Source organism: Salmo trutta, chromosome 12 (assembly GCF_901001165.1).
Source record: "Salmo trutta chromosome 12, fSalTru1.1, whole genome shotgun sequence".
NCBI classification, from domain to species: Eukaryota; Metazoa; Chordata; class Actinopteri; order Salmoniformes; family Salmonidae; genus Salmo; species Salmo trutta.
The window spans coordinates 76,138,936-76,166,716 of NC_042968.1; the positions used below are offsets into that span (position 1 = coordinate 76,138,936).

General features: G+C 42.5%; 2 protein-coding genes and 1 pseudogene across 3 annotated transcripts; 1 reads left to right on the forward strand and 2 right to left on the reverse strand.

Annotated features, from left to right (window-relative positions):
* Positions 1-350: 350 nt before the first annotated feature.
* On the forward strand, positions 351-15,808 carry LOC115204180 (sodium-dependent phosphate transporter 1-B). The gene is made up of 11 exons (XM_029769551.1): positions 351-633; positions 1,972-2,687; positions 2,849-2,989; positions 4,056-4,141; positions 4,420-4,516; positions 10,353-10,472; positions 13,179-13,442; positions 13,591-14,134; positions 14,275-14,460; positions 14,623-14,707; positions 14,986-15,808. Exons 2-11 carry the CDS (start codon positions 2,327-2,329, stop codon positions 15,139-15,141), a joined length of 2,040 nt encoding a protein of 679 aa, XP_029625411.1. The 5' UTR covers positions 351-633; positions 1,972-2,326; the 3' UTR covers positions 15,142-15,808.
* A 1,448-nt stretch (positions 15,809-17,256) lies between these two features.
* On the reverse strand, positions 17,257-21,326 carry si:dkey-200l5.4 (protein MAK16 homolog A). Of its 2 annotated transcripts, none has more exons than XM_029769553.1 (12): positions 21,202-21,326; positions 20,740-20,793; positions 20,443-20,478; positions 20,222-20,254; positions 20,057-20,095; positions 19,893-19,916; positions 19,759-19,791; positions 19,603-19,635; positions 19,381-19,407; positions 19,260-19,277; positions 19,029-19,076; positions 17,257-17,406 (listed from the first exon to the last, which is right to left on the reverse strand). In XM_029769553.1, the coding sequence occupies exons 1-12, from the start codon at positions 21,254-21,256 to the stop codon at positions 17,393-17,395; spliced, it is 414 nt and encodes a 137-aa protein (XP_029625413.1). In that variant the 5' UTR covers positions 21,257-21,326; the 3' UTR covers positions 17,257-17,392. The 2 variants fall into 2 exon arrangements, with proteins under 2 accessions (XP_029625413.1, XP_029625412.1); XM_029769552.1 differs by having other exon boundaries at positions 19,603-19,638; positions 21,202-21,325.
* Positions 21,327-23,856: 2,530 nt separating this feature from the next.
* On the reverse strand, positions 23,857-27,447 carry LOC115202612 (prenylcysteine oxidase-like; annotated as a pseudogene).
* Between the last annotated feature and the right edge of the window lie 334 nt (positions 27,448-27,781).

Genomic DNA, 27,781 nt, shown 5'->3' on the forward strand with positions numbered 1-27,781 from the left:
CTATCAATCCGCAGTCACGGGAAATAATGCATTTTTTACTCAAAATAAAACAATTCTTAGGATGTAGATTTGAAAAATATACTCCACTCACTGCAAGATGAAATTAGTTCAACTAGGCCTACCACAAGCTACTGGAAAATGTGCTGCTTGCCTGTTTGTGAGTTTATACAATCTATGACATTACATTTTGTGTGGGAATGTGCCATGAAGAGCCACACACAACCAAGTAGTGAAAATTGTCATCAATGAATAATAAGGATACGTTGTAGCTCGATGATTGACAGGTATATCCAGTATGGGCATGAAGGGTGTGACCAAAGCACCACCCTCTGATTCTCCATAAAGACAAGCACCGGCTCGTGACTCAATCAAAACTAGCTTTTACCGGAACTATCAAGAGCTGATGCGCCTGGTTTTTACTCTGAATTTATAGGAATATAACTAAACGGAAAGAGTAGCTACGTTCATATAGTTATTTAGCTTTACATAGCTAGCTAAATTTGTTAAAGTTCAAACTAATCGTTTCCAGTGACTGTATATTTCATGATCCCGCGCGCGCTACTGTGGAAATTGTGCGCGGGTTAGATATTTGTTAGTCTTCCTTTTCATCATTGGTAACTTTTGCGACGTGTGGTAAGTTAAACTTGTCATTATTTTCAAATTCACAAATTATTATATTTGTTACGTTTGTAAAACTGCGGTTTCAATTTGTAACTAACGTTTGCTCGTATTAAGTACTTTGACTGACTTATTACTAGGTAACGTTAACTTACTAGTTAGTTCATGATAAACATCCCTATAACTAACGTTAACAAAATGTCTAAGTTACTATGGGAATATTTCCATCACATTGACAGTACGTTGGCAAACGTTACATCGTGATGATTATGAAATCAGATAGCAAGCGCTGACTAGCTAACGTTAGCTGTAACGTTACGAGCTTGGCTAGCAAAGCTAATATAATTCATTAGAATAATTAACGCGGCGCTAACAATATATAGCAATTACGAAACATGGCTTGTTACTATGGCTAGCTAGCATGACTTATATGGCGCGTATTGACTATTACATGTGTGAACTAGCGCATAGACACATCAATGTGGCTAGCTAGCTAACGTTAGACATTGGTCATGTTGCTAGTGCAAGTCAAGATTGAATGAATGACACGTGGTATGCGTCGTTTAACGTTAGATTTCTCGGTAGCTGGCAAACTTTGGATTCCTCTTAACCATGTTTAATGTATATCTAGCGAACGTGTGTGTATTGCATCGTCGTATATCAATGTTCTGTTACGTTACGTTGGCAATTCCTGTTATGTGATCTCGCTAAAGTTAGCTTTGGTGATTCTCTTCCTACGAGTGCATCCCCAAAATGGCTTCCTTTATTGGCTTATCTTGTCAGGCAAGCCAGTCTGTACGGTAACCATTGTCATTGCACAGCGAGACATGATTATGGGAAGGAAGTTGGCTCAGTGTCGTAACGTAGCTAATACAAAAGGTGAAATACCGGCAGCTCATAGCTTGCTAACTAGGTAGTTGTATTTATGCTTGACAGGGCAAGTGTTGTATTTATGCCTTACAGAGCAAGAGTTGACGTAAACATTTTTGTTTGTTTTCATACTGAAATTCTTATTGATTGTCCATAATTAAATGGCCTGGCCACCCTTTTTAATTTATATAAAAGGGAGGACATGGTCAGACTGTTATTTTGAGTAGTTTTGCGAAAGTGATAACCAAGTGTGGAGTGGTGTAGTTAAGTTATGCTTTTTTTCACGAGAGTTGAACCCTAGTTGCCATTGTGGGATTTGACTATCATAAATTGACCAGCAGCAGGTCTCTGACTCCTATTGTATAGCCATGAATGGATGTGTTCTGAGGCACACTGATGTGCTGAAGTTGGAAGAAATAATTTTGTTTGTTTTAGATTGGAAGTGTTTACATAACTAAGACTTTCTCAACTGTTGTCTTTCAGGATGTTCTGCCGTTCACCAACATTGACTGTTGAACAATGGGTGACCGTTTAGTCTGCATGATAGCCCAGAGCCAAAGAAACCCTAACAAAGATAGTAAAATTACAGGATAGCAATACGCCCACACTTTACCTCACCATAATTTATTTCTGTTCAGTCAGGGACAACTCATAGGCTACTCCCAGTGAGTTTAGTTAACCCTCAAACCCCTACGGGTTAGGGTCTTGAAGAGAACTTACTGTATACACACATTGATACCGCTTTTAATTTTGCTGTTTGCAAACATCACATCTATTTTCATATACATTCCCTTATATTGTGAAGCAAATCAATCTTTAGAGAAATCAATCACGCACAATGGTTTCGACAACTATCGCCACCCTCACCCTGACGGGCACCACACTCGGGATAATGGCCCAGGTCACTGGTGGACAACTGACAGACTACATGTGGCTCCTCATAGTTGGCTTTATCATCGCCTTCATCCTAGCCTTTTCTGTGGGGGCCAATGACGTGGCGAACTCGTTTGGCACGGCAGTGGGTTCTGGCGTGGTCACCTTGCGGCAGGCCTGCATCCTGGCCACTATCTTTGAGACCGTTGGCTCTGTGCTTCTGGGAGCCAAGGTCAGCGAGACCATCCGCAAGGGCATCATCGATGTGGGCATGTACAACGGCTCTGAACACGTGCTGATGGCTGGCTCTGTCAGTGCCATGTTTGGTGAGTGTTACAAAAGGGGTCTTGTAATACATTTGTATGTAAGAACATGGGTTTTATTCCATCTGGATTTATTGTATGATTTGACTTGGATGTAATGTTGAAACAATGCTTTGTCGCTCCCAGTTCAAGTTGTCAATTTGGCGTTTTATGCTGATTCTCAGGTTCTGCGGTATGGCAGTTGGTGGCCTCTTTTCTCAAGCTGCCGATCTCAGGTACCCACTGCATTGTGGGTGCTACCATTGGCTTCTCTCTGGTGGCCAAAGGTCAACAGGGGGTCAGGTGGCTGGAACTCCTCCGGATTGGTGAGTCCGCAGCTTCCATTATCCACAGCTTACTTTGACGTTATCGTCATTGTCTAAGTAAAATAAACCCTGCATTATGTCACATGTTTTCCAGTCAGACATGTTTATACATTAATGCCAGTGTCTGGTAGTGCAGAGCGATTAACCAAAATGTAGTTGTGTTTCAGTTAAATAATTGACCAAGTCCATTTTATTTCTTTTTTTGTGAGCCCAATGTGCCGTTTCTAAATAAAGAAATCAAATCCTTCACGAGAGAAGTCAAGAACTGTGGGACGCTGGGCTGAAGGGAGTTGTAGTTTTCACTAAGCAAATATTCCACCTATTTCAGCACAGAAACGTGTTAATTCACTACAATGACCATTGCGCACCTGTTCTTTCTGGCTCAGAGGTGCCTGCTACGTTAGGTTGGATACACACAGACCGCATGAGAGAGGAATGTACACAATGATGAGAGGTGGATAGACAAGTTCGCAAAGTATGCCTTATACATTTTGAAGAACTAGTCAAATTAATTTGTCAGACTGCTCTGCAGCATACTTAGGCAGGCTAGCCTAGCTAAATATGATGACTAAAGTCCGTTTCGTATGTGGAGCAGAGATGGCGTTGTCTTGCTGGTTGCTCCAGCCTAAGCAGAGATGAGATGATGACTTTAAGGAATGAACAAATGTATGTGTGTGTGCATCATTTTCCAGTGAAATGCTTGCTTACGAACCTTCCCAACAATGCAGTTAAAAAAAATTAATAGTAACAAACACGAGGAATAAAATAAAGTACACAAGAATGGAGCTATATAAAGAGGGTACCAGTTAAAAATGAAATAATTACAAGAAATATTGTTATTTCATAGTATTATTTCTATTGATGTCTAACCAATGTGGACCTGACAGATAATGAATATATTCATAGTTATAGCAATTGAATGTTCACTATTTTTGCTTTGGAATTCCCTTTAAAAATCTCTTAGTTTCATAATGCATTTAATGTTCAAAACAATAATCGCTCGGTGCTAGTGTCTGGTGTTCTTCCTGAGAGCACGGTGCAATGCTAATTGTTCTAATCTCCGCAGTTGCCTCCTGGTTCCTCTCCCCCCTTCTGTCTGGCATCATGTCAGGCGTCCTTTTCTACTTTGTACGCATGTTCATCTTGCACAAGGTAAGCTGAGTAAAATCCACTTATCTAGATGTCCTTGCAAATTGTAGGAAGCTTCCTGTTGGAAATTGTTGTTGGCTATGTGCCAGACCTTAAATGATGTCCCAAGCAAGGTCATTAGAATAAAGCCATTCCTTGTTCTTTGGAGAGAAGTGTCACTCCATGTTATCTCACATCAATTCATATCAAATTTACAGACACCCCTTTTCTGCCATCAAATGTAACCTGACAGTACAATAGAGTTCATAGTGTTTCTGACTGTTCTGTTTGTCCCCTTGCAGAAAGACCCAGTGCCCAACGGTCTGAAGGCCCTGCCTGTCTTCTATGCTGTCACCATGATGATCAACCTGTTCTCCATCATCTTCACTGGAGCTCCAAGTGAGTATCGTTGGCACACTCTGCCTTCACCTTGCATGCCTGCCTGCAGCCACGGCCTAAAATAAACTGCTCCCATAGCCAGCCAACCGGATCCCCACACTTTTCCCAAACTGTTTACTGTTCTCAGAGAAGGCCTGTTTATTTTAACCTGTTGTGTTTTGGCACTTTTCTTGAATGTGGTGTGGGTCATAACAGAATGAAATTGCAGAGAGGAGCACTGCACAACAGAGCTGGAAATAGGTTTTCTCTTACTTCAATGTCTGTCCCTTTCCCACACGGAGGAGAAAAAATGGAAGTTAAGAGGGAGTTAACTCGGCCATTGGCAGTCTTTTGATTCTCAGTAGTGTCATTGAGAGCACTGAAAATGTTTAGGTCTGCTATATTGTTCACTTTTTAGGTTTTGTAACTCTTATTAAATGAGCAACTTTTGCTCCTTTTTGTTTTCTTCTACCTACAGGACCGAACGGTTCAAGAAGTCAACTGGCCTGGGCCATTAAATGAAGGCTATAGGCCAGAGTATGCACTGTGTATAAATGCACACTCAGAGGAGACCACATGCAATCAGTCACATACTGTACTGTTAAGTCAGTCACACCTACGTGTGAGTGTCCTGTACGTGGGGACATTTTAGTCTGGGGTACCTCACATGAAGTTTCATACAGCGATTGCATTCCAGGAATCCTGCTGTTCAATGAATTCTCCCACAACTGAGAAGAGATCAGGGAGTGATTTAATAGTAGAACCAGATATTACATACTGACATGTCAGCCTACTGTATTCACACACACTGAGGAGGACGTGTATCCTTACACGTACTGGCACACTTTTAGACTGGCCACTGCATGTAACTGGAGCCAGCTTATTACCAGGCTAATCCTGATCTTTAGCCACACTTGGTCAGTCACTTCCTCATGTTATACAATGCATTCGGAAAGTATTCAGATCCCTTCAATTTTTCACATTGTTACATTACAGCCTATTCTAAAATGGTTTAAATAGTTTTCCCCCTACACACAATCCCTCATAATGACAAAGCGAAAACTATTTTTTTTTTTGCTAATTTATTAAAACATTTAAAATAACTTTATTTACATAAGTATTCTGACCCTTTGCTATGTGACTTGAAATTGAGCTCAGGTGCATCTTGTTTCCATTGATCATCCTTGATGTGTTTCTGCAACTTGATTGGAGTCCACCTGTTGTAAATTATATTGATTGGACATGATTTGGAAAGGCACACACCTGTCTATATAAGGTCTCACAGAAACCAAGCCATGATGTCGAAGGTATTGTCCGTAGAGCTCAAAGACGGGATTGTGTCTAGGCTCAGATCTGGGGAAGGGTACCAAAACATTTCTGCAGCATTGAAGGTCCCCAAGAACACAGTGACCTACATCATTCTTAAATGGAAGAAGTTTGGAACCACCAAGACTCTTCCAAGAGCTGGCCGCCTGGCCAAACTGAGCAATCGGGGGGGGGGGCTTGGTTAGGGAGGTGATCAAAAACACTATGGTCACTCTGACAGAGCTCCAGGGTTCCTCTGTGGAGATGGGGAGAACCTTCCAGTAGGACAACCATCTCTGCAGTACTCCACCAATTAGGCCTTTATGGTAGAGTGGCCAGACTGAAGCCACTCCTCAGTAAAAGGCACATGACCGCCCGCTTGGAGTTTGTCAAAAGGACTGACCATGTGAAACAAGATTCTCTGGTCTGTTGAAACCAAGATTGAACTCTTTGGCCTGAATGCCAAGCGTTACGTCTGGAGGAAGCCTGGCACCATCATCCCTACGGTGAAGCCTGGTGGCAGCATCATGCTGTGGGGATGTTTTTCAACAGCAGGGAATGGGAGACTAGTCCGGGTCAAGGGAAAGGTGAATGGAGCAAAGTACAGAGAGCCTTGATGAAAACCTGCTCAGGACCTCAGACTGGGGCGAAGGTTCGCCTTCCAACAGGACAACGACCCTAAGCACACAGCCAAGACAACGCAGGAGTGCCTCCGGGACAAGTCTCTGAATGTCCATGAGTGTCCCAGCCAGAGCCCGATCTCGAACCCCATCGAACATCTCTGGTGACACCTGAAAATAGCTGTGCAGTGTCGCTTCCCTTCCAACCTGACAGAGCTTGAGAGGATCTTCAGAGAAGAATGGGAGAAACTCGCCGAATACAGGGGTGCCAAGCTTGTAGTGTAATACCCAAAAAGACTCAAGTCTGTAATCGCTGTCAAAGGTGCTTCAACAATGTACTGAGTAAAGGGTCTGAATACTTATGTAAATGTGATATTTCAGATTATTCTTTTGTGCAACAATTTCTAAACCTGTTTTTGCTCTGTCATTATGGGGTGTTGTGTGTAGATTGATGAGAAGCGAAACAAAATGTTATCCATTTTTGAATAAGGCTGTAATGTAACAAATTGTGGGAAAAGTCAAGTGGTCTGAATACTTTATGAATGCAAGTGGCTGAGTTTAAGAATTCAAAATGAGACAGGAGTCCATGAATAGTCTCTTCCCCATTTTTATTTTCTGGTACAGATCATTCCGGTGCAATGTATCTAAGTGGGTTATACCATTTCAGAACACATTTCAGCTGTGTGTTCTCATGAAGTATTTTGTACTTGGAGGAACCACTGTAATCGCAGGATAAGTAATGGTTAACACCAAAAGGAGATATATATTTTTTTGCTGCATTTCTACCCCAAGTTGTAAAACAGTGTAGTGGTGACTAATCTGCTAGTGTAATACAGCCCTTATTAAATTCAATGGGCGGAGTCAAGACAGAACTGTACATTTGGTCTCCTGTTTTAGAACTCCATGTTCCTCTGGTTTTACTTTAACATGGGGGTGTAGAAGCACAAACAATATAACATAACTTTCCTATACACAATATAGCCGATCCTAGTGCCAGAGACCCCAGTTGGAACTAGTGAAAAATGAATAACTCTGGCCATAGGTCAAGAGAGGATCATTTTGAAGAGAGACCTTGTTAATCACCCGGACTCTCATTTTAGCAAAGCTCTAGTTAGTCATTCAGAAGCTGTGCTGTAACGCAAGGTTTTCCAACTTGCGATTTGTCCCGTGGGTAACTTATTTGAGCCCAATGTTTTCTGTGTAAAAATTGTGTATTTTACACACGTGTGTATCGTTGTACATAAGACTTTAAAAAACTCGCCACATCAGCTACAAGTGACTTGAATTTTGGAAATCTGTTCCAAAGTATAGCCATGCATAATAGCACGTGTGATCGTATAGAAATCAAGCAAGGTTTTAAAGCCTTTTTATTTTTTTTGGTCAAATTATGTTTGGGCTTCTTGCGGTCATTTTGTAATCTGCTAATTAGAGCGCGGCTGAATCTAGTTGATGATCCCTGTAGAAGGGCCATAGATTGAAAAGCTTCGCCAACAGAGGAAAGGGCGACGTCACTAATGTATATGACCATGTCAACATTTTGATTTTTGGAACCAAGCAAATACTGGTCTTGTTACAGAAAATATAATCTATTTCTTCACTTACATAACCTGCCTGTCCTTCACTGCTAACTGTGTACTTTCAAACAACATCCATTCAAAAAAAAAAAAAAGAGGGCTCCAGTGGACACCCCCCTTGTCCCTGCATTTCAGTATGTGTTAGCTGGAATGTAAATTTTCTGCTTCGGTTCCCCTTTGAAAAACAAACGGCTTGGTTGCTTAGGGGACACTAAACAATCAGGAAAATAGAAATGTGGAGAAGCAGAGAAGGGGTTTATTAAACTGAGCTGTGACTCAGAATACACGTGGTGTATATGGTACTTCAAATTACTAATTATAAACTGGGTGGTTCGAGCCCTGAATGCTGATTGGCTGAAAGCTGTGCTGTATCAGACTGTATATCAGGGGTATGGCATTTTTATTTTTTACTCTTCTAATTACGTTTTTAACCAGTTTATAATAGCAATAAGGCACCTTGGGGATTTGTGGTATATGGCCAGTATACCACACCCTCTCAGGCCTTGTATCTTAATTAGACCCTAATAGGCAAGCAACAGTAAGTTAGTGCCTCTGAAATAGTTTGAGTAGCCAACTTTTTATCTCCGTACAGTTAGGAAAAGCTGAGCGCTAAACCTTGAACAAAAGTATTTTCATTGTTACTTTTTTTAGTCTGTCAACATTCGGTTTATTCAACTAGTTTGTAGGAGTGACACATAGACGGGGACAATGAAGAGGATAATTGGCCAAAACCACCAGCCCAAATATACAATGAGTCATAAATGGTTATTTAACTGTCACTGCCATGAGGGATGGGGCTGAACCGCTGCTGGAAAATGACAACAAACCATGTTATTGTGTAAAGTAGGCCACGGGATGCAGAGGTTACAAGGGAGGGGTTTGGAACGCAGACGTGGTTAAATTCCACTTCCTGAGCCCTCATTCATCCCACTGCGTAAGCTGTGTGGCTCTGTTTAAAACGACTGGGTCGTTGCTATTTGCTTTTTTTATTGCATTTTTTTTCTCTCTCTGTAGAGATGTGATTCACAAAAGGCCATCAACATGGAAATGTTCTTCTGCACATACTGAATAATACAGACCCCATTCTCTCCTCTTTGGGGGTCACTTATTTTTGCCAACTCTTAATTTGCCCCCCCCCCCCCCCCCCCCCCCCCCAACAATGTCTACTGGCTGCACCTGTTTTGGGCCAGTCATTCGAGACTAGTCTAATGAAAGAAGCCTCAGCCGTTCGTGAAAGAGAAATTATACCACCCCCTTCTCATTCCCTCGTCCCTCGTGGAGGGGGGTGAGTATGTTGCGTAACTAAATACATATTGCTGATGTGCCACTGCCTGTAGTCTTCTGTCGCAGAATGTGAGGGTGAGTCAGACTACCTAGGAGAGCGCATGGCGCACTCTGCCCTTTAACCAACAGACTCACTGTTGTCTCTGGGCCTTGGCCTTCATTTCCTTTTTGTTTGTTCAAATCCCAGTCTAGAGTCATTTATTTATTTTACGTGTGGTCAAGGTCAACTTGAATTTTCACGCAGCACTTGTTTTTTTTACTCCGACTATGTTGCTAACTCTCCAACATGTCGCTGGCTGCTGTTCCCCAAGGGGGATCTGTAATGGTCCTTCTCCCTGCCAACAGCATGCACAAGACTACGTTGACAACCCCACACACACTACTGCAGGCTTTGCACCAGATGCCCTTTATGCTCCAGCAGACACTGTTAAAGTAAATTTGAAGGCCCCCTTGTTGATTTCTTTTTTTTCTTTTTTAATTCTCCAAGTCCTCTCATCTAGCCTTCTAAGGCAATCACTCACTGTCCATGTGCAGTTGGAGGCAGCGGTCCATTTGGGTCACTGCGACATCCCTTGTCATTCACATGCTCTCCTCCATGCGGCATTGCGTAACTGTTCTATGGGCACACACGCACACCATATTTGACTGGGATATTTGCCACTTGCTGTGGCTCATCCTTGTAGCTAGTGGTGGTGTATGTGTTTGAGGTAGTACTTCATTTTCCCCTGGAAATATGACCATGTGCAATTAATGGAAGACTTAGCTTCCAATTGATCATTCTAGCATTTTACCTTCTACATTTGAAATGTTTTTTCTCTGTGCTCAATGTTGATTTTTTTTTTAATATATTGTATAATTTTGTATAATATTGTATAATTTAGAAATATTTTCTAATGTAAATATAAGAACAGGCTTTTGTAGTTCTACCACTTATAGGTGAGGATCCAGATAGACTATTTAGTCACAATGCCAACTGTTTTCTTAATCTTTAGAAAGGTAGTGCCTGCTGCCTTGTTTTTCAAAACGATCTTTCCTCTCTCTGTTTCCCCTTCTGTCACTCCTTGGTTACTCCAGTGCTTGGATTTGACAAGGTCCCATGGTGGGGCACACTGCTCATCTCTTTGACCTGTGGTGTGCTTACCGCCCTGTTGGTCTGGTTCATTGTCTGCCCACGCCTCAAGAAGAAGATTGAAAGTAAGTCTCAATTTTGTTTTTCTTTTGTTTTGGCACCCTTGTTATAAAGTTCACGTGTTTTTATTTTAGAGAATTTCATTCCATGGTCTTACCTGGAAAATAAGTTGAGTGTGGTTAGGTTGATGCATTGCATTAGGCACTGAACAAGTGTCAGGGATTCAAGGGAAATTTCACAATTTTTCAACATCATATTCATCTCCAGTGTCACCCCAACATTAACATATACTGTATGTGAAAATGGCTTGTTTTGTAGTAAAAAAGAGGGTGGAATAAAAGTTAGATTTTTAACCAATTATAGGTAGACATTGCCTACTAATTGTCTAATTGCTTGATGTCATTGGAAACGCTTACCTTCCTCTGTCCTTTTTATACAAAACATGTGCCATTTACACATGTTGGGGTGGTGCTGGAGATGATTAAGTAGACAAACTGAAATGTGCCTTTTAATATGGCACGTGTCTGGCCTCCATCATTCATGCCAATTGTTTAATCCAGCAAATGCATTCGGGGCTGCAGATATTTTTATCTTTTACACATTAATTCTGTGTGGTGACTTGTCTTGGAACCCAAAAAATGACAACTTCTAAAGTCATACTGTTTTATACTAATCAGCTTTAAATTGACAATGAGCTTAAAATTCAGGTGGATAATTGTGCTGTTCAAAAGTAGACACTTCTATTAATAGTGAAAGTTAATCACATCACATGATCTGAAATCCAGGATTTTAAAAGTTAAAAGCCCTTTCTTAAATAGCCTCCTTTTATCGTAACTTCACTATAAAGGGCCGATGGTGCATCTTGTGAAAGGTAAATGCATGGGATGCTGAGATCAATCTGGATGACCATGAATGAACTGTCTGGGATGGTTCTAGTACAGCAGACAGAGGCAGCCTAATTGGATCATAGCGATCCACTAATGGGCCTTTACTTCCTTGACTAGAATAGCCATGGGTTGACTTAAGGCATTGACGCGACGTTAGCACTGCATCACAGGGTTAAGACTGTGCGGGTGACTCAACTGACATGGCTCTAGTCAAATTAACGGCTAGCGTCTCTGGGAAAGTTTTGCTGATGCAAAAAGGTCAACTGGCTAGGTAGCAGACAAATGATCAGATGACCACGTGGTGGCATATGTTTGCATTGAGTATCTGATTTTGTCTGAAACCATAAAGTCATGCAGGATACATTACCTTTCAGACCTTATCTACATAGGCCTACATGTAAAGGTGTTTGTGCTATCGACTATGTAAGTATAAATATGTCATAATCAAATGTTATTGGCCATATACACCTATTTAGCAGATGTTATGCAATTCCTATGTGAACCTTAACTGCTGAGGTGTATAAGAACCATATGTGCTGTCTAGGGATGTAACGGTGCGCATTGGTCCCCGGTTCAAACCGTTTAAGATACAACTGCATCAGTCCGTGGACCCCAAACTGTTCCAAATGTAGCATGCATCGGTCAGAAAATGTATACACAAGTTACGATTCACGTTTGTTGCTCATTACTTTTTGTTTCTACCTTCTGAAAATACCTAATCTTTTGTGACAACTGATGCATCCTCTCCTTCGGTGACAAGCTAAGCATGTAACTGTTGACAGTCATTGATCGACAAGTAATTTTTGCATGCCGAACAACCCTAGGGACCATAAGTAGCCTAGTCAGACTGCGCCCAGCTTCGCGTGCTTACTAATGCAAGATCTTCCACATCTGCATGGCACCTTCAGCATTCAAACACTAAAATGGCCTGTGTGCTATATTAGTTGAGTGGCAATTTGTTTATCTATGCGCTGTTGAATTGTTTTACTGGAATAGAAGTAAGCTATGAGACTACTCATCTGGCTATACCTGCTTACAATAGACTTTATTTAGATTGTTCAGGTTCACCATCAGCAATCATTTTGGTAGTTTGTGTAAATCCAATCTGCATATGTTTTTTTGATAATTTCATGGTGCTGAGGGAAACAAGTTCATTTTTTTTTATAAACAATGTCTGTTCACTCACTTGAATTCCATTTAGTTTGTTTTTGTGAGCCCAACGTGCCGTTTCTCCAGAGAAATCAAATCATTCACGAGAGAAGTCAAGAACTATGTCAGATGCTGGGCTGAAGAGTTGTAATTTTCATTAAACAAATATTCAACCTAGTTCAGCGCGTAAATGTGGTGATTAACTACAATGACCGTAATCACTGCGCCTGTTTTTTCACCCCAGCTCGGACACTGTTTATATGCATAGTCACTTTAACCATACCTACATGTACATACTACCTCAATTACCCCGACTAACCAGTGCCTGTACATAGCCTCGCTACTGTTATTTTTCACTGTCTTTTTACTGTTTTTATTTCTTATCTATTGTTCACCTAATACCTTTTTTTTTTTTTTACTAAAAATTGCACTATTGGTTAGGGCCTGTAAGTAAGCATTTCACTGTAAGGTCTACACCTGTTCTATTTGGTGCACGTGACAAACTGTGATTTGACTTGGTCTGAGTGGGTGTTGCGAGAGGTTTCGCTCTTGACAAAATCAGTCCAAAATGATTGTTTAAAATGTACCGTTCCTGTATTGGAGCCCATGTATCAAATCGTCTTGAAAGGGGAAGATGCACATCCCTAGTGCCATCTCATGTTACCGTACTCAGGCGTACTGTATTTGTGTTTGGACTCGGCCCAGGCAGTCTAATTCCACCTTCTTCCCCTCCAGGAAAAATCAAGTCTTCCAGCCCCTCTGAGAGCCCACTGATGGATAAGAGGGAACTGAGGGAGGAGCCTGTACCCTGTACCATCCTGAAGCCTGTCCCTGAGGAGCCCCCTTCACCCCCCTCCACCGTTGACCCAGACACCCCCTACCCTGCTGACCCAGACTCCCCCTCCCAGCTTCCCCAAGAGGAGCGCAGGGTAACCTTTGACATTGGAGATTCTGATGATGGCGACAACAAGGAAGGCAAGGAGTCTGAGAATGTCAATGGTAAGTGTGAGTCATGGGGAGGTTATGGCTGCCTTGGTAAAGTGAGAAAATTGGATTTAAAAAAATATTAAGGAATTCATTTTCCATGACTCACTGACTACAGAGCTTGCTTGCACTGTTCCTGACTTTTACATATATTTTTATTCAGTCCAAAAAGTGCAGTTCAGCAATGATGTGCAGTTCAGCAATGGCCCAGCCCACGTCCCCAGCAACGGTTACAGCCAGTACCACACTGTGCACAAGGACTCTGGCCTCTACAAGGACCTGCTGCACAAGCTCCACCTTGCCAAGGTAGGCGACTGCATGGGGGAGGCAGGCGACAGACCCATCCGCCGCAACAACAGCTACACCTCTTACACCATGGCCATCATCGGCATGCACGGGGACTTCCGGCCCAAAGAGGGCGAGTTCCACGCCAGCGAGGACAAGGGTACAGAGGAGAAGAAGAAGCGTGTCCGCATGGACAGCTACACCAGCTACTGCAACGCTGTGGCCGAGCACGGGGCTCCTGAGGGCCTGGGGGAAGCAGAGGTGACTCTGGAGATGGGAGAGGAGGACGCTGGCAGCAGCCGCAGCTCTCTGGAGGAGGATAGGCAGGACCGGGACCGCCCTGAGGTCTCTGAGCTCTTCAGGTTTCTCCAGATCCTCACTGCCTGCTTCGGCTCCTTTGCCCATGGAGGCAATGACGTCAGGTAGGGAGGTTCCATCTTGGATGAATAGTAATTTATTTTGTATATGTTTCTGGACTAGCAATAGGGTTGCTGCCTCTGTATGTTCATGTAGAGGTAGTTTTTGTATGTGTTTTAGTAACCCAGTCTCTTTTCTCCTGCAGCAATGCCATTGGTCCCTTGGTAGCTCTGTGGCTGGTTTACAATAGTGGTTCGGTCAACTCCAGCGCCCCGACACCCATCTGGCTGCTGTTGTACGGAGGAGTTGGCATCTGCCTCGGACTCTGGGTGTGGGGTCGCAGGGTTATCCAGACCATGGGCAAGGACCTCACCCCCATCACTCCCTCCAGGTATGTGCCAGACATCACAGAACTGACTAAATCAGACATTCAAATGGCACCCTTACAGCATAACATTCCCCACCGACCTGAGACTTCACACTATCTGTGAAATTAGACACATACACAGGCAGAACCAACTGGTGACTCAAGCCTGGTTTTCTTTCCCTTCAGTGGTTTCAGCATTGAACTTGCCTCAGCCCTGACCGTTGTGGTTGCCTCCAACATTGGCTTGCCTGTCTCCACCACCCACTGTAAGGTAAGCTGTTCAGACTCAGACACTGTGGTCTGATGCTGAGACATGGAGGGGAGTATGCCTTAGTAATGTGGAAGGCAGGGAGCCGTAAACAGGATGTCTGAATTTGGTGGTTCAAACTGGTTCTAATTTCCACTTCTTTTTTTTTTTAAACACTCAAACCAAGATTAAAAACTGAATCCAGTCTGCTACTGTCACGGGGAGTGTTGACCATTTCTTCTTAATGGGTCATGGATTCTAATTGGTTAACAAAGTTCTGTGTGTTAATCGTGTGTTGCCAGGTGGGATCTGTGGTAGCGGTTGGCTGGCTGCGCTCCAGGAAGGGTGTGGACTGGCGTCTGTTCCGGAACATCTTTGTGGCCTGGTTTGTTACTGTGCCCATTTCAGGCCTGATCAGCGCTGCCATCATGGCCCTCTTCACCTACGTCATCCTGTGAGCCCAGGGCTTTCTGCACCCCATAACAGGGGAGGAGAGAACAAGCGCCCACTCGTGACGGGGGGGGGGGGGCGGAGGCGGAAAGAGAAGGGGTTGGAAGGTGGATATAGCCCGCTAACCCCATGCCAACACACCGAAGGAAAGAAATGCATAAAAAATAAAAAAATGTGTTAAAAGGAAAAAAAGGATGTGATACGGGCCTGTGGTTCTTGGCTACATCATTTCCAACCTTAAGTGATGATTGTGTTCGTTTATGCGCCAGATCACTTCCAATGGGAACATTTTGTTTTCTTTGTCATTGTTTTTTTTCTGACTTGGCAGAATTTCTTTTTCAATGCTCATGATCTTGTAAAAATAGCTAATCAAATCAACAATTATTTTTTTTCTTATACTCCACTACTTACTTTTTTTTACCGTGTAATTATGTACATATACCATGTTCCTGTTTTTTAATATTATTTTACAAGTTTGGATGACATTACAACGCAGTATTAGCCTTTAGTGAAGCATCTATTTCGCCTGTCATACATAACACATGCTTAGAATAAACAGTATATTTTTAGGTTGAAAGTGAGGTTATTGGTGTTTCTCTACCTTTTAAATGCCATTGTCAAGAGAATGTGTTTGTCTTGTCACTAAATATTTTTAAGAATTGTGTGTACTTGGAATTGGTTGCCTTGTTTTTCCTTTTGTGCAGGGGAGTTTCAGTTTTCCCCTTGCCATTTGCTGATCGAACTGAGTTTGACTGTTGTTACTCAGCCATTCTACAGAGTTATTGGTCTGTAGATAAGTACAGGAAATGATGTGCTAGCCCCTCAGAGCTAATTCTCTCAGCTTCCCCTCTGCTTTCTCAACTTTTTACAATGATCCCTCAGCTTTTCTGTACTCTCACTATTTGGCTCTTGTGAAAGTTATTCTAAAGAAATTAAATGTTATGCTGTGTCAGACAACCTCATTTAACTGAAACCTGCTCAACTGGAAACTAGACTGAGTAGAGGCTGCATTTGACAGGCAAATCTATCCCTTCCTCATTGTAGGTCAACAACGCAACACCTGGCTGTGGATTAGACCCCTTTGTCTATCCAGTTACCATAATGCTTTTGTTTTGAGCATAGATGGTGTTACTAGGTGACCTGACCTCTCACCTTCCAAAGTTGAGCTCCCACCACTCTGGCTTTTGGGACATCATTATTTATTTGGGAAAATGGCTAAAATGTCTTCAAGACAGGTTTGTCTGAAACAGTAGTCTATTTTTAATCTGGCAGGTTGATAAATGCAATTTGGTTTTTTTAATGGGATCATTGTAAAAAGTTGAATTTCTCATCCTTTTCCCAATAGTTTCATCATTTTCTTGCAGCAAAACAATCCAGTACCATAAGTATCTATTCTGGGTCTGCTTTGGTGTTATTGATGGTGATAGCAGACCTTTTACCTGAAAACAAGGTAAATCTGAATAAATGTACTGATGGAATGTTGGTAAATGCAGAGAGGCACACTTAAATGAAGTCCTTAGATTTCCTGTTTTAAACTTGATTGCATCAAACTAGATGGTGTAATGCGTTAGTTCTGCTCAAGCCTTCTGTAGTCTATTTTGCAATTTAGCTGCAGAATTGTAATTTGCCTGTACTGTTGGTCTGTGGAATGTATACTTGCCAACACATCAGGTTGCTCTTGCCACCCTCTCACAGCTATATGTTTTATATCTGGTTGATGAGATTAGTGTGAGAGACATCAGGTTACTACCCTGAACCTGGTGGATGTTTTTGACCGGTGTGGTGTGTGTGGACCTTGCCCAGATGCTCTGTTGGAAAGAGGGGGGCATACATTGCTGCTGTGATGCCACCAAGAGTTGCGGTACTGAGCTGCTGCACTACTAAACTCATTTAGAGTTATAGTTGCCTTAAAATAGCTTTTTTTTTGGCACCAAAGAAAATACTGGTTTGTTATGCACAGACAGAATACATTTGGAGGAATAAAAATGGAAAGCTATCATGTTTTTGTATTTTCATTATTTTCTTAATGTATTCAAATGTTTTGAAAGACTCACTTTTCATCATACATTCTAAATAAACCTCAATGTCCTATTGCATAAGAATTGAGTCACACAGCAGTGAAATAGAATGGGGAGAGATGTTTCTCTTTATTGACGGTTAACTGTTCCGCTGCACAATGTTCTTCAGGTTCTGTAATGGAAGATGGGGGGGGGGATAGGTCTGCAAGCGCTGCCTCCTCACATGATGTCTCCTGCAGGCTCACTCTACCTCAGCTGTGACGCAGGAAAAGTGAGAATTGATTCCTTTGTTTTATGAGCATTACACACACAAGTATCCTACTCCACGCAGGAGTCTCAAAACCGTTCTAGCACAGAGTTGCTTAGGCTGTGAAAACCATTGATTCAATAACACAAGAGCCCCTTTTATGCCCGGTGAAGTACATTTTCAGCTTAACCCTGTGATCTAGAAACTAGTTGTAAATTATTACACAACATAATATTAACTTGTTTTCAGGGTTCAAGATCCAGAGCCTTAAGAAGATGAAGTGCTGAACATGCAGATAAGGACCTTGACTATTGACCTTGGTCCTACAGTTTGTCAATAATGTGCCTGCGTTGACTCACAGGCTAGGAAAGGAACTGCGCATTTCGGGTCCAGAAATAACCCAGGACACAGCAGATGATACAGAATAAATCAAGCACAGATAAGCATTTGGGGACAGGTGTCTTGGAGTGCCCTAGATTTCTGTCCTAGATACACTAAAAGCAAGGGTGCCAGCATTCAAACAATCACGTTGCCATTGCCAGTGTCCTGTTCAACTAGTTTGACATCAGTGACTCCATGGTCTGGGTCAAAGTGTCTCCGTGGAGTGCTTTGGTTATGAGGTCTAGTCAATAAAGTCTAGCTCTATGATGTGGTTTTCCTCATCAACTCAAAAATAACTATTGACCTTGAACATGTGTATAACATTCATGTTTTTACACTGACTGACTGGCATAGTTCAGAAAATGTGTTTTTGCTGTCTGTGCATAAAATGTGCTTGTTAATTATAAAACGATTAAACAACATGTTATGTTGATATGCTCACTACAAAGCATAGTTGTTGGTACAACAAAGATGTCATTACTTGTTCACATGAGTGTAATAAAATCATGTTTTTACTGCCAGGATATGCCTGGCTGCTGTTTTACAGCTGTAGTAAAGGAAGTTATGCGTTTGTGTATTGTAAGATTCCCGTTTTACCAGATGGAAATGTGGAGGGTAACAGGAGGGGAAAGCCCTGATGAAGCCCTTTCCTTTACATTTTATTTCATCCCACTTGGGACACAGTCTGAACCTTTACATTTTATTTCATCCCACTTGGGACACAGTCTGAACCTTTACATTTTATTTCATCCCACTTGGGACACAGTCTGAACCTTTACATTTTATTTCATCCCACTTGGGACACAGTCTGAACCTTTACATTTTATTTCATCCCACTTGGGACACAGTCTGAACCTTTACATTTTATTTCATCCCACTTGGGACACAGCCTGAACCTTTACATTTTATTTCATCCCACTTGGGACACAGTCTGAACCTTTACATTTTATTTCATCCCACTTGGGACACAGTCTGAACCTTTACATTTTATGAGCAATGGAAAATGTTAAACAATTTCAACAACAGCTAAAGCAAACACATTTTTATGGAAAATAGATACTAGGCGGGTAGAATTAATAAATTATCACTTTCTGGCTATGTCCTCGGCCTCATTTGTGAAGAGAAAAAAGGGGGGATATTATATAATGTAGTGTATGTATCTACTACCAGAGTCAACAAGACAGGCAGTCAACAAGACCATTGTCAGTTGTTCAAAATATTTACTAACAAGTAGATATTCATATCCTACCTAAATTCGTAGTCTCATCTGCTTCTTCAACGTTGGCTTCAAGGTGTTCTAGGAAGGGACAGAAGATGTTAACATCTTATTTTAACACAAAATTGTATACCAGTGAGTGAATGGCTGGTATTGTGTTTCATGTGAGTTTCAAATGTTCTTTGGATATTTTGTGTTACTCAGAGAAGATGATTCTATCAAATGTAACTTGAGAGAACATGAGACTGAAGGTTCTATGCGTACCTGGATTTTGCATCATACCTGTAAGGAAACAGAGAACCCAAGGTTGTGAGGGTGTATTAGGAAAAGTCCTGCATGTGTTATTACATGAGACATTTGGAAAAAGACAGAGGTAATTACTCACCATCTACATTCTCATCAGACTCAGACTCTGTTGGAGAACAGGAAACTTAGGCTTATACATGTACCTGCATGAATCTAAAATATATATATTTTTTATTGTCATCACAACTAAAGAACCAAACATCAAGTGAATGTCTTGCTAAGACACACTCATGTCGGACTTCTAACACTTTATTGCCATCTACAGGTGTCTTTAAACACTGTCCGTTCAACCATTCCTTACCATGTTGGTCTGCCTCAACGTTTCCGTCTCTGTCTGCTGGAAAACGACACGAGTAAAGTTATAAGTAATCTAAACAAACTATGAAAAAAACACGTGCCTGTCAGTAACCAATCTTTTCCCGTGAGTGTTGTCATATCATGTGCCATCTGTTCTTACTCATGTCCTCTTCCTGAGTGTCATTCTCCTCCTCTGTAAAAAATACATTCAATAAATTATGAATAGGCCTACATTTACAAAAACGTATGTTTGATTAATACGTATGCTTGTCAACAGCAGACTTCAGTGCTTACCAGTATTTTCATCTTGAACAGCCTCTATCATAGACAGAAAAATATAATTTGTTAAAGGAAAATTAGAGGTGAAATTGTATTATTTCACTATCAATGGGCCAAATGCAACAACAACAAAATACAATGGCCCCTAATTAGTTTTTAGAAGGCTAGGATTCCCTTACCCAAGTACTGTACATCCTCACTGTGTGCATCATCTGTAGCTGGATGGCAATATGGAAATGATTGTTCTTTCATTGTGTTAATTAATATCATTACAACTTATTTGCTGGGACAATTCTAGACAGGTCATTAACCAGAATCGTTGCCTGTGTCACTGTATGTCTTACCACTCATTTGAGCTGCTTCAAACTCCTCTTGATCTGAGGACAGAGAAAGGCAGATAAATGATTTTGATTAATGCAAGCTTTAGCACTATGAGCCATCAGTGCCCTAGAGTAGATTAAAAAAACTCCAGTTGAACTAGATTTCAGTCAAATTCATTGCAGTAGGTGTTGTGTGTGGAGCAAAAGCTCTTCTATGAGCGTCTCTGAGACATTGATCATTGTACCTCTCTTTTGCAGGTCGCTTAGCTGCTCCAGCCCCACTGGAAAAAGTGAAAAAGTTACATGAGTTTTCTTTTAACACAAACACTTTTTTATGTCTATTGATAATGTGCTGCTTTTAATGTCTGTGTGTTGTTGTGTTTTTATGGTGTATTTACTGGTCATGTACTGTACGTATTGGCTGGCGCAATAAAATGTCCCCTCTGAGGGATTAATAAAGTACTATCTTATTTTATCTCATGAGTTGTCAGGGAGGCATTGCGCTCAAAAACATCATCTTCATCCATCATGGTCTTTCTCACCTTCATCACCAAATGTGTCTTCTTTTTCTGCCGATTCCAAGGATGCGGTCAGAGCTGGCGATGTCAGAAGCAATTTAATGTCAAATTTGATTATTATATTAGCCAACACAACATAGATGTGATCATATCCAACCCCCCCACACCAAAAAAAGTGCTGAATTGGGAGCTTAAAGAGTGTGTGGGCCTTATTGTTCTTTACTATTATATCCAGCCAACTCACATTTCCCTCTGGCCATGTTATCAATTAAATGTAAGGATTCAATTGAACGCCAATCACATAAAAAAGGCTGAGGGCCTTATTTACATTACCATCGCACAATACATCATGAAACAGCATTGCAACTAGTATCAGCAGTACAGGGCTTCATCAAATGCCACAGCCGAGGGATATTTAAACCAAAATATATTGGAGAAGTTTAAAACATTATGACACTGAGAAAATAGACCACACAATTCTCATACCAGTATGGAATCCTGCTGCAGCCAGAAAGAGGAATATGGGCACTCCGACTCTCATCTTGGCTCCGTGGTTGGTTATAGAAGTTGCTATAGTGTCAGTCCAAACTGGGTATTGTGTTTTTGTCAGTCATTGGCCCATTTATACTTTCTCTTTCATCACATGCTTTGCATGGACAGGCGGCTATGGTACCATTGTCCCTCCCTACCTAGGGGCAGCTGGATGGCACATCCCGGCCACAACACAGACGTGTCATTATTCAGGGTGTGAATGACACCCATTGTCGGCTCTTCTGTCAGGTGCCCCTTTATTTGGCGTGCTGGTGCGTGTTTGGAAAGGGGGAAAGGGGGGTGTTTGTAGGACGGTGTTGTCAAAAGAAAATCTAATTTCCTTTCTGGAACAACATTTTTGTATTTTTATAGTGTATCATTGAGGCTGTGTTCTGATGTGGGATACAGACCACCTCGGTGAGACAATTCATCCATTGTGCACACAGACCTGATGATGTCAACTTTGGTACAGAGCATTCCATTTTTATTCTAATTTGTTTGGGAAAAGTGAATGATATCTGTATGAGATTTGTATCCCCCAGTCATCTCTCGCAGTATCATTGCTACTTTTTTTCACAGTGACACATCTGTGTTATCAATCAATATGACCCAGCTTTTAGTGACCAATGTCCAGTATTGGGAAAGCTACTTTGAAAATATAGTTTACCAAGCTACCAATTACTTCACACTGAAGAAGTTGAGCTACAGCAAAGCTACCCTTAATAAAAAATATACTAGTTTGTTTAACTAAAGTTACTTTGAAAAAGTAGCTCACTACATCAAAACTACCTCATAACAAATGATCATGTCTAATCTGAAATGTAATATAATACAAAGTTAAGAAACATGACTACATGAACACATAACTCTGCAGTCAGATGTTAACAGTTTAGTGTGACCTGTGTGACAGCCAGAGATTTAGTGGGTAGTTGTAGTAGCAAGCTACACTGCTTTGTTAACTAATAAAAACATTACGAAGCTTTGAATTTAGTTAAACTACCACCAAGCTATGGCAAAATGTAGTTAAATTACTAGTTGAATTACATGTAGTGGAACTACTCCCTAGCACTGCAAATGTCACAGAGCAAATGGCTTCATCTGCAAATAGAAAAATGTGGTTTGGGCTCTCAATGTCCAGTTTGTTGAAGAACATGAGGCGATTTGCATCTTCGGGCCTGGCAGGGCATGTATTGAATAATTAAAGATGACATTCATCTCTTCAGTGTGTTGGCTCTTTATTATGATTGGAAACAGTGATTTCAAGTCCGTCATTATTCAAAATAAACAAAACAAAATTGAAGTAATTTTATTTTAGCTGAGAAGCCATAGAAAACCATGTCAAATAGAGCATAAAACATATCACAATTACAAATTCTAATTTCAAAATTGTTTACAAATGCTTTCATTTGATCCGTGCAAACTTTTGGGATTGAAATCAGATGGTCTCAAAATACTCTCCCTCTTCCATCAAATATCTACTATGGTTGTACAGTATCACACGTTATCACAAAGAAACCCTAAAAACTAAAAAGGTGCATTAGAAAGGTTGAACTATGGTTATTCTCAAATTAATTCTAAACAAATGACAGAGAAATGTGTAATTTACCTCCCAGAACAGAAGACAATTATTTTCTGAAGGATACTCATAGTAAAATAAATGTACTTTGTGTTCTTATACTTCCCTTTGGTCCCCATGGAAGACTCGTTTTATGGCACAATTTGCTCATCGCATACATGACAAAAACATTCCAAAAACAGAGACTAAATATTTTCTGAAAGCAAGTAGAAAGGCTGATTCCCAGATGTAAAGAGCATTGCTTAGTAATTTCAAAGGCACAATTTTGAAATATCTAAATACACTACAGTATATTTTCAAACGACATCAAATGATCAGTGTGAATATGCAGTCTTATTGCTTTAATTACATTTCTAACATGAAAACATTTTAAACTAGAAAAAGTACAGGGGTTTGTTCTTCATGGGTGTTTTCATCATTGTATAACACCAAAACCTTTCCAATTATCTGTTGGTCAATTAAATTGCAAAACCACAAATTTCAACAACCAATTTGCTTTACAACCTTTTCAACACTATACCAGAGGTAGAGCGCTTGAGACACAGCAGGAAGACATACAGAAATTCGTTTAGATGGTTCACTCATCACAGGGTACATTTTCCAGATGTATTTGACACTCATTTCTAAAAGTTAGCAGTATCTAAAGCAGCTATATATTTGAAAGCCCAAGTGCCTTGTCTTTTCAATCATTTTACTTTTACCCTGTAGTATAGCATAGTTCCCTATGCTGTTGTCACAGTGATCATTCTATTCAGTACTGTACAAGAATATCATCTGCTGAAAATTGTGCGCTAATGTTGCAGTTGATATTATTTAAGTTGACTTTTTCAATTAAAAAATATATCAAATACAGTGGGTCAATCGATTTCTTACGTGTTAGATTCATAATGAGGCAGAACTCCCCAGACTAGTGTTCACCTGACAGGAGTGTTTTATTGTGGAATATATCAGAATTATATTATTGCCATCTCTCATGATTCACTCTTCTCTGCCTCTGCTATCCCTCCCTCCCTCCCTCCCTCTCTCTCTCTCTCTTCATAGCTCTCTCCTCAAACGTGTGCAGGTCCTCCTGGTCGCATCCTGCCCGCGGTGGTGTGCCAACAGTGCCAAGTTCCTGGCTGAGATGGTGCTCATCTCCATGGTGCTGGCTGCCCACTCCACAGTGTTCAGGTAGTACAGGCGTTCATGAAGGATGAACGGAGAGGTCCCGCCGTGGGGTGGACTGTGAGCGGGATACGCTAGCCACTTTGTCTTCGATGATAGGAACATGTCCTGGAGCTGCTCCTGGGACAGAGGCTGAGGAGAAAACACCTTCCACACCTTGCTCTCGCTGACTGGCGGGCATGAGTAGCCTGGTGGGATGTGCACGGGGTCAATGGAGCTCAGGCTGTTGATGATGGAGTCTGTGGTGAGAATGTCTGACACACTGAAGGTAGAGGGCTTCTCAGAGGTGTCCAGGTAGGACACGTTGAGGAGGCCGGGGACCAGGGTGGTGACAGTCTGGTGGAGGTGCCCAGGTAGGACACGTTGAGGAGGCCGGGGACCAGGATGTTGACAGTCTGGTGGAGGTGCCCAGGTAGGACACGTTGAGGAGGCCGGGGACCAGGGTGGTGACAGTCTGGTGGAGGTGCCCAGGTAGGACACGTTGAGGAGGCCGGGGACCAGGGTGGTGACAGTCTGGTGGAGGTGTCCAGGTAGGACACGTTGAGGAGGCCGGGGACCAGGGTGGTGACAGTCTGGTGGAGGTGACCAGGTAGGACACGTTGAGGAGGCCAGGGACCAGGGTGGTGACAGTCTGGTGGAGGTGCCCAGGTAGGACACGTTGAGGAGGCCGGGGACCAGGGTGGTGACAGTCTGGTGGAGGTGCCCAGGTAGGACACGTTGAGGAGGCCGGGGACCAGGGTGGTGACAGTCTGGTGGAGGTGCCCAGGTAGGACACGTTGAGGAGGCCGGGGACCAGGGTGGTGACAGTCTGGTGGAGGTGCCCAGGTAGGACACGTTGAGGAGGCCGGGGACCAGGGTGGTGACAGTCTGGTGGAGGTGTCCAGGTAGGACACGTTGAGGAGGCCGGGGACCAGGGTGGTGACAGTCTGGTGGAGGTGACCAGGTAGGACACGTTGAGGAGGCCGGGGACCAGGGTGGTGACAGTCTGGTGGAGGTGACCAGGTAGGACACGTTGAGGAGGCCGGGGACCAGGGTGGTGACAGTCTGGTGGAGGTGCCCAGGTAGGACACGTTGAGGAGGCCGGGGACCAGGGTGGTGACAGTCTGGTGGAGGTGCCCAGGTAGGACACGTTGAGGAGGCCGGGGACCAGGGTGGTGACAGTCTGGTGGAGGTGCCCAGGTAGGACACGTTGAGGAGGCCGGGGACCAGGGTGGTGACAGTCTGGTGGAGGTGACCAGGTAGGACACGTTGAGGAGGCCAGGGACCAGGGTGGTGACAGTCTGGTGGAGGTGCCCAGGTAGGACACGTTGAGGAGGCCGGGGACCAGGGTGGTGACAGTCTGGTTGAGGTGCCCAGGGTACTGGGAGGGGATAGGAGGGGAGAAGCCTGCAGACTTTCCCTGGTGGAGAGGTGTGGCCACGATCACTATGTCATGCAGGGAATGGTGAAGCCAGATTCCCCAACATAGTTCACCTCCTAAAGACTGGCTGTGGTAAAAGAAAGAAAGGGAGAACGAGTAGAGCCTTAGCATCTACAGAATAGATTTTAGACAATTTGCAGATATATTTTACAATGAACTGTGCTGTTAGTTACTTGAGGCATTTATATATGCATATACAGTGTGTACCTGCTTTAAATGGTCGCAGCTTGACAGAGAAAGCAGTTACTCATGCTGGGATGAGCGCTTCCTTGCTGTGGTACAGGAGTCCTGAGCACACCTTATTACGTCCGTCCACTGCCCACAGGCATGGGCCTGCCCCTGCTAGAGACATCACACCACACATTTCGCAAGGATTAGTTCAGTTCCCTTATGTTTTCAATAGTGATGTGAGTTTGTGAACAATTTGTTATTTCTGAACTACTCTTTTTACTGACTCATCGTTCATTGTAGTTGTTTGTTTGACCTGCTGGCTGCAATGAATACAGCAGGATTAATAAGTGCTCCCCGACTCAGCGGCTCCAGAGATGTGCTCCGACCACCAACTGTCTGTCAGTGCGCACAGGAAAACGTATCATGCAGCAGGCAGCATAGAGAAGAAAAAAGACACTGATAATTGATCGCATGGTGTAAGAATGACTGCAATTAATTTATTATTGAATGTTATGATGGACACAACTTTGTAGAGCCAAAACTTAGAGCCTGCCTCTCTGCTCAACAAGCTTGAACTCGAGAACAAATCATTGTTTGGGGGGCTGCAGCGAACGATGTTGTACTAATCCCTCGCGGCAGTCAAGCAATTGCATTCCGCCAAGAGTCATTCACAATCTAGTCCGGTTGCTGTCACATCTATAGACTTCATTTCAAAGGTATCAAGAACTATCGTATGTGTATGCCTAGCAATCACAAATGTAGGCCTACATTGTTTGAAGCACACTTTTATAAGTCTCAGTCCAAAATGGCAGCTCCAATAAACCCATGCTATGGTGAACAAGGCTTGTAGAATCATGATTGTTTCAGGAGGGTCCTGCGTGTTCTGGGAAATACTGAATCAAATGAACTAAATGAGTTGTTCTTTTGACTCAACAATTTGAAAGAACCCGAGTCAGTAAAAAAGGGCCGAACTTCCTGTCACTAGTTTTCATTGGATGGCCACATAAGAGCACTCAACACCACTTATCGCACTTAAGTCTTTTGTTAAAAACGCACCCAAAAAAACCCTGATGCGGACACTTTGGCCATAATTCACACGGGTGACAGGTGACACGACGTCGTTGAGGAAGCTCTGAGAAAAGTCCTCCCCCAACATGGCCTCCTCCAGCATCTGATTGGCTGCTGTGAGGAAAGCGTCACCACCGTTGCATGCAGGAGCTTCTCCACACTGGTGAAGGAGTAGCTGAACTGCTGGTAGATTCTGTAAAAACAAGAATCAAAACATCACATACCTACAATTAGCATTCTCTCATTAATAACATGTTTATTTCATAATAAAGGTATTGACTGCTGTGCTGCAAATAGACAGGTAGCAGAAACTAAAGTCTCACCTCATGAACTTGTCCAGGACACTTTCCACCCACATCTGCATCCGCAGGAAGTTGAACCTGTACCGCTGAAGCAGGAAGTTCACAATAAACTAGTCACTCTCTTCAAAGGTAAGCTCCTTTCCATGGGACATCCCATCTCTGGGAAAGACCTGATATAAATAGGGGAGAAATATAGATGGGTGTCATATTAGTCCATCTGTGCATGTGTACAGCACTCTTTCAGGAACAAACAAGTGTATTTCTGATAGGCTAACATGTCTCACCTAGTTTTTCAAGGAAGTGCTTCATGTGCATGTTTAGGGGGTGGAGAACTGCGCCCCCGTCTCGTACTCATAGCCCCCGATGTTCTGGGTGGCCAGTCCCCCCCTCCCCACAGTGCCTGGCTCAAACACGTCAAACTTCACCACTGCCCCAAACTCCTGTCTCACGAAGTAAGCTGTTGCAGTGCCACCGATGACCGCTCCAACCACAGCTCTACAATGTCATTCAAAGTCCAAGGGGAGTGAAACGAACAATTCATAAGTAAAAAAAATGTGTCATAAATATGTGTCCTCTGAAATAGAAATACTCTCTGGACGAATGGAACTAAATTCATGGTTGTTTTTGAACCCCCCTCACTGGATCCCATTGAAAAAGAAAATGGAATGTGGAGTCTGGACTAGGATTGGTTTTCCTATCGTCTTGGGTGGATTTCTGAGTTCTGAAGCTGACGCTAGAGTCCCAAGAACAGGAGTGCCCTGATTACAGGGTTTTCGAAATCATCACATGCTTTCAATTATTTCCAAGCAATGGCATCTGAGTAGAGAGTAAAGA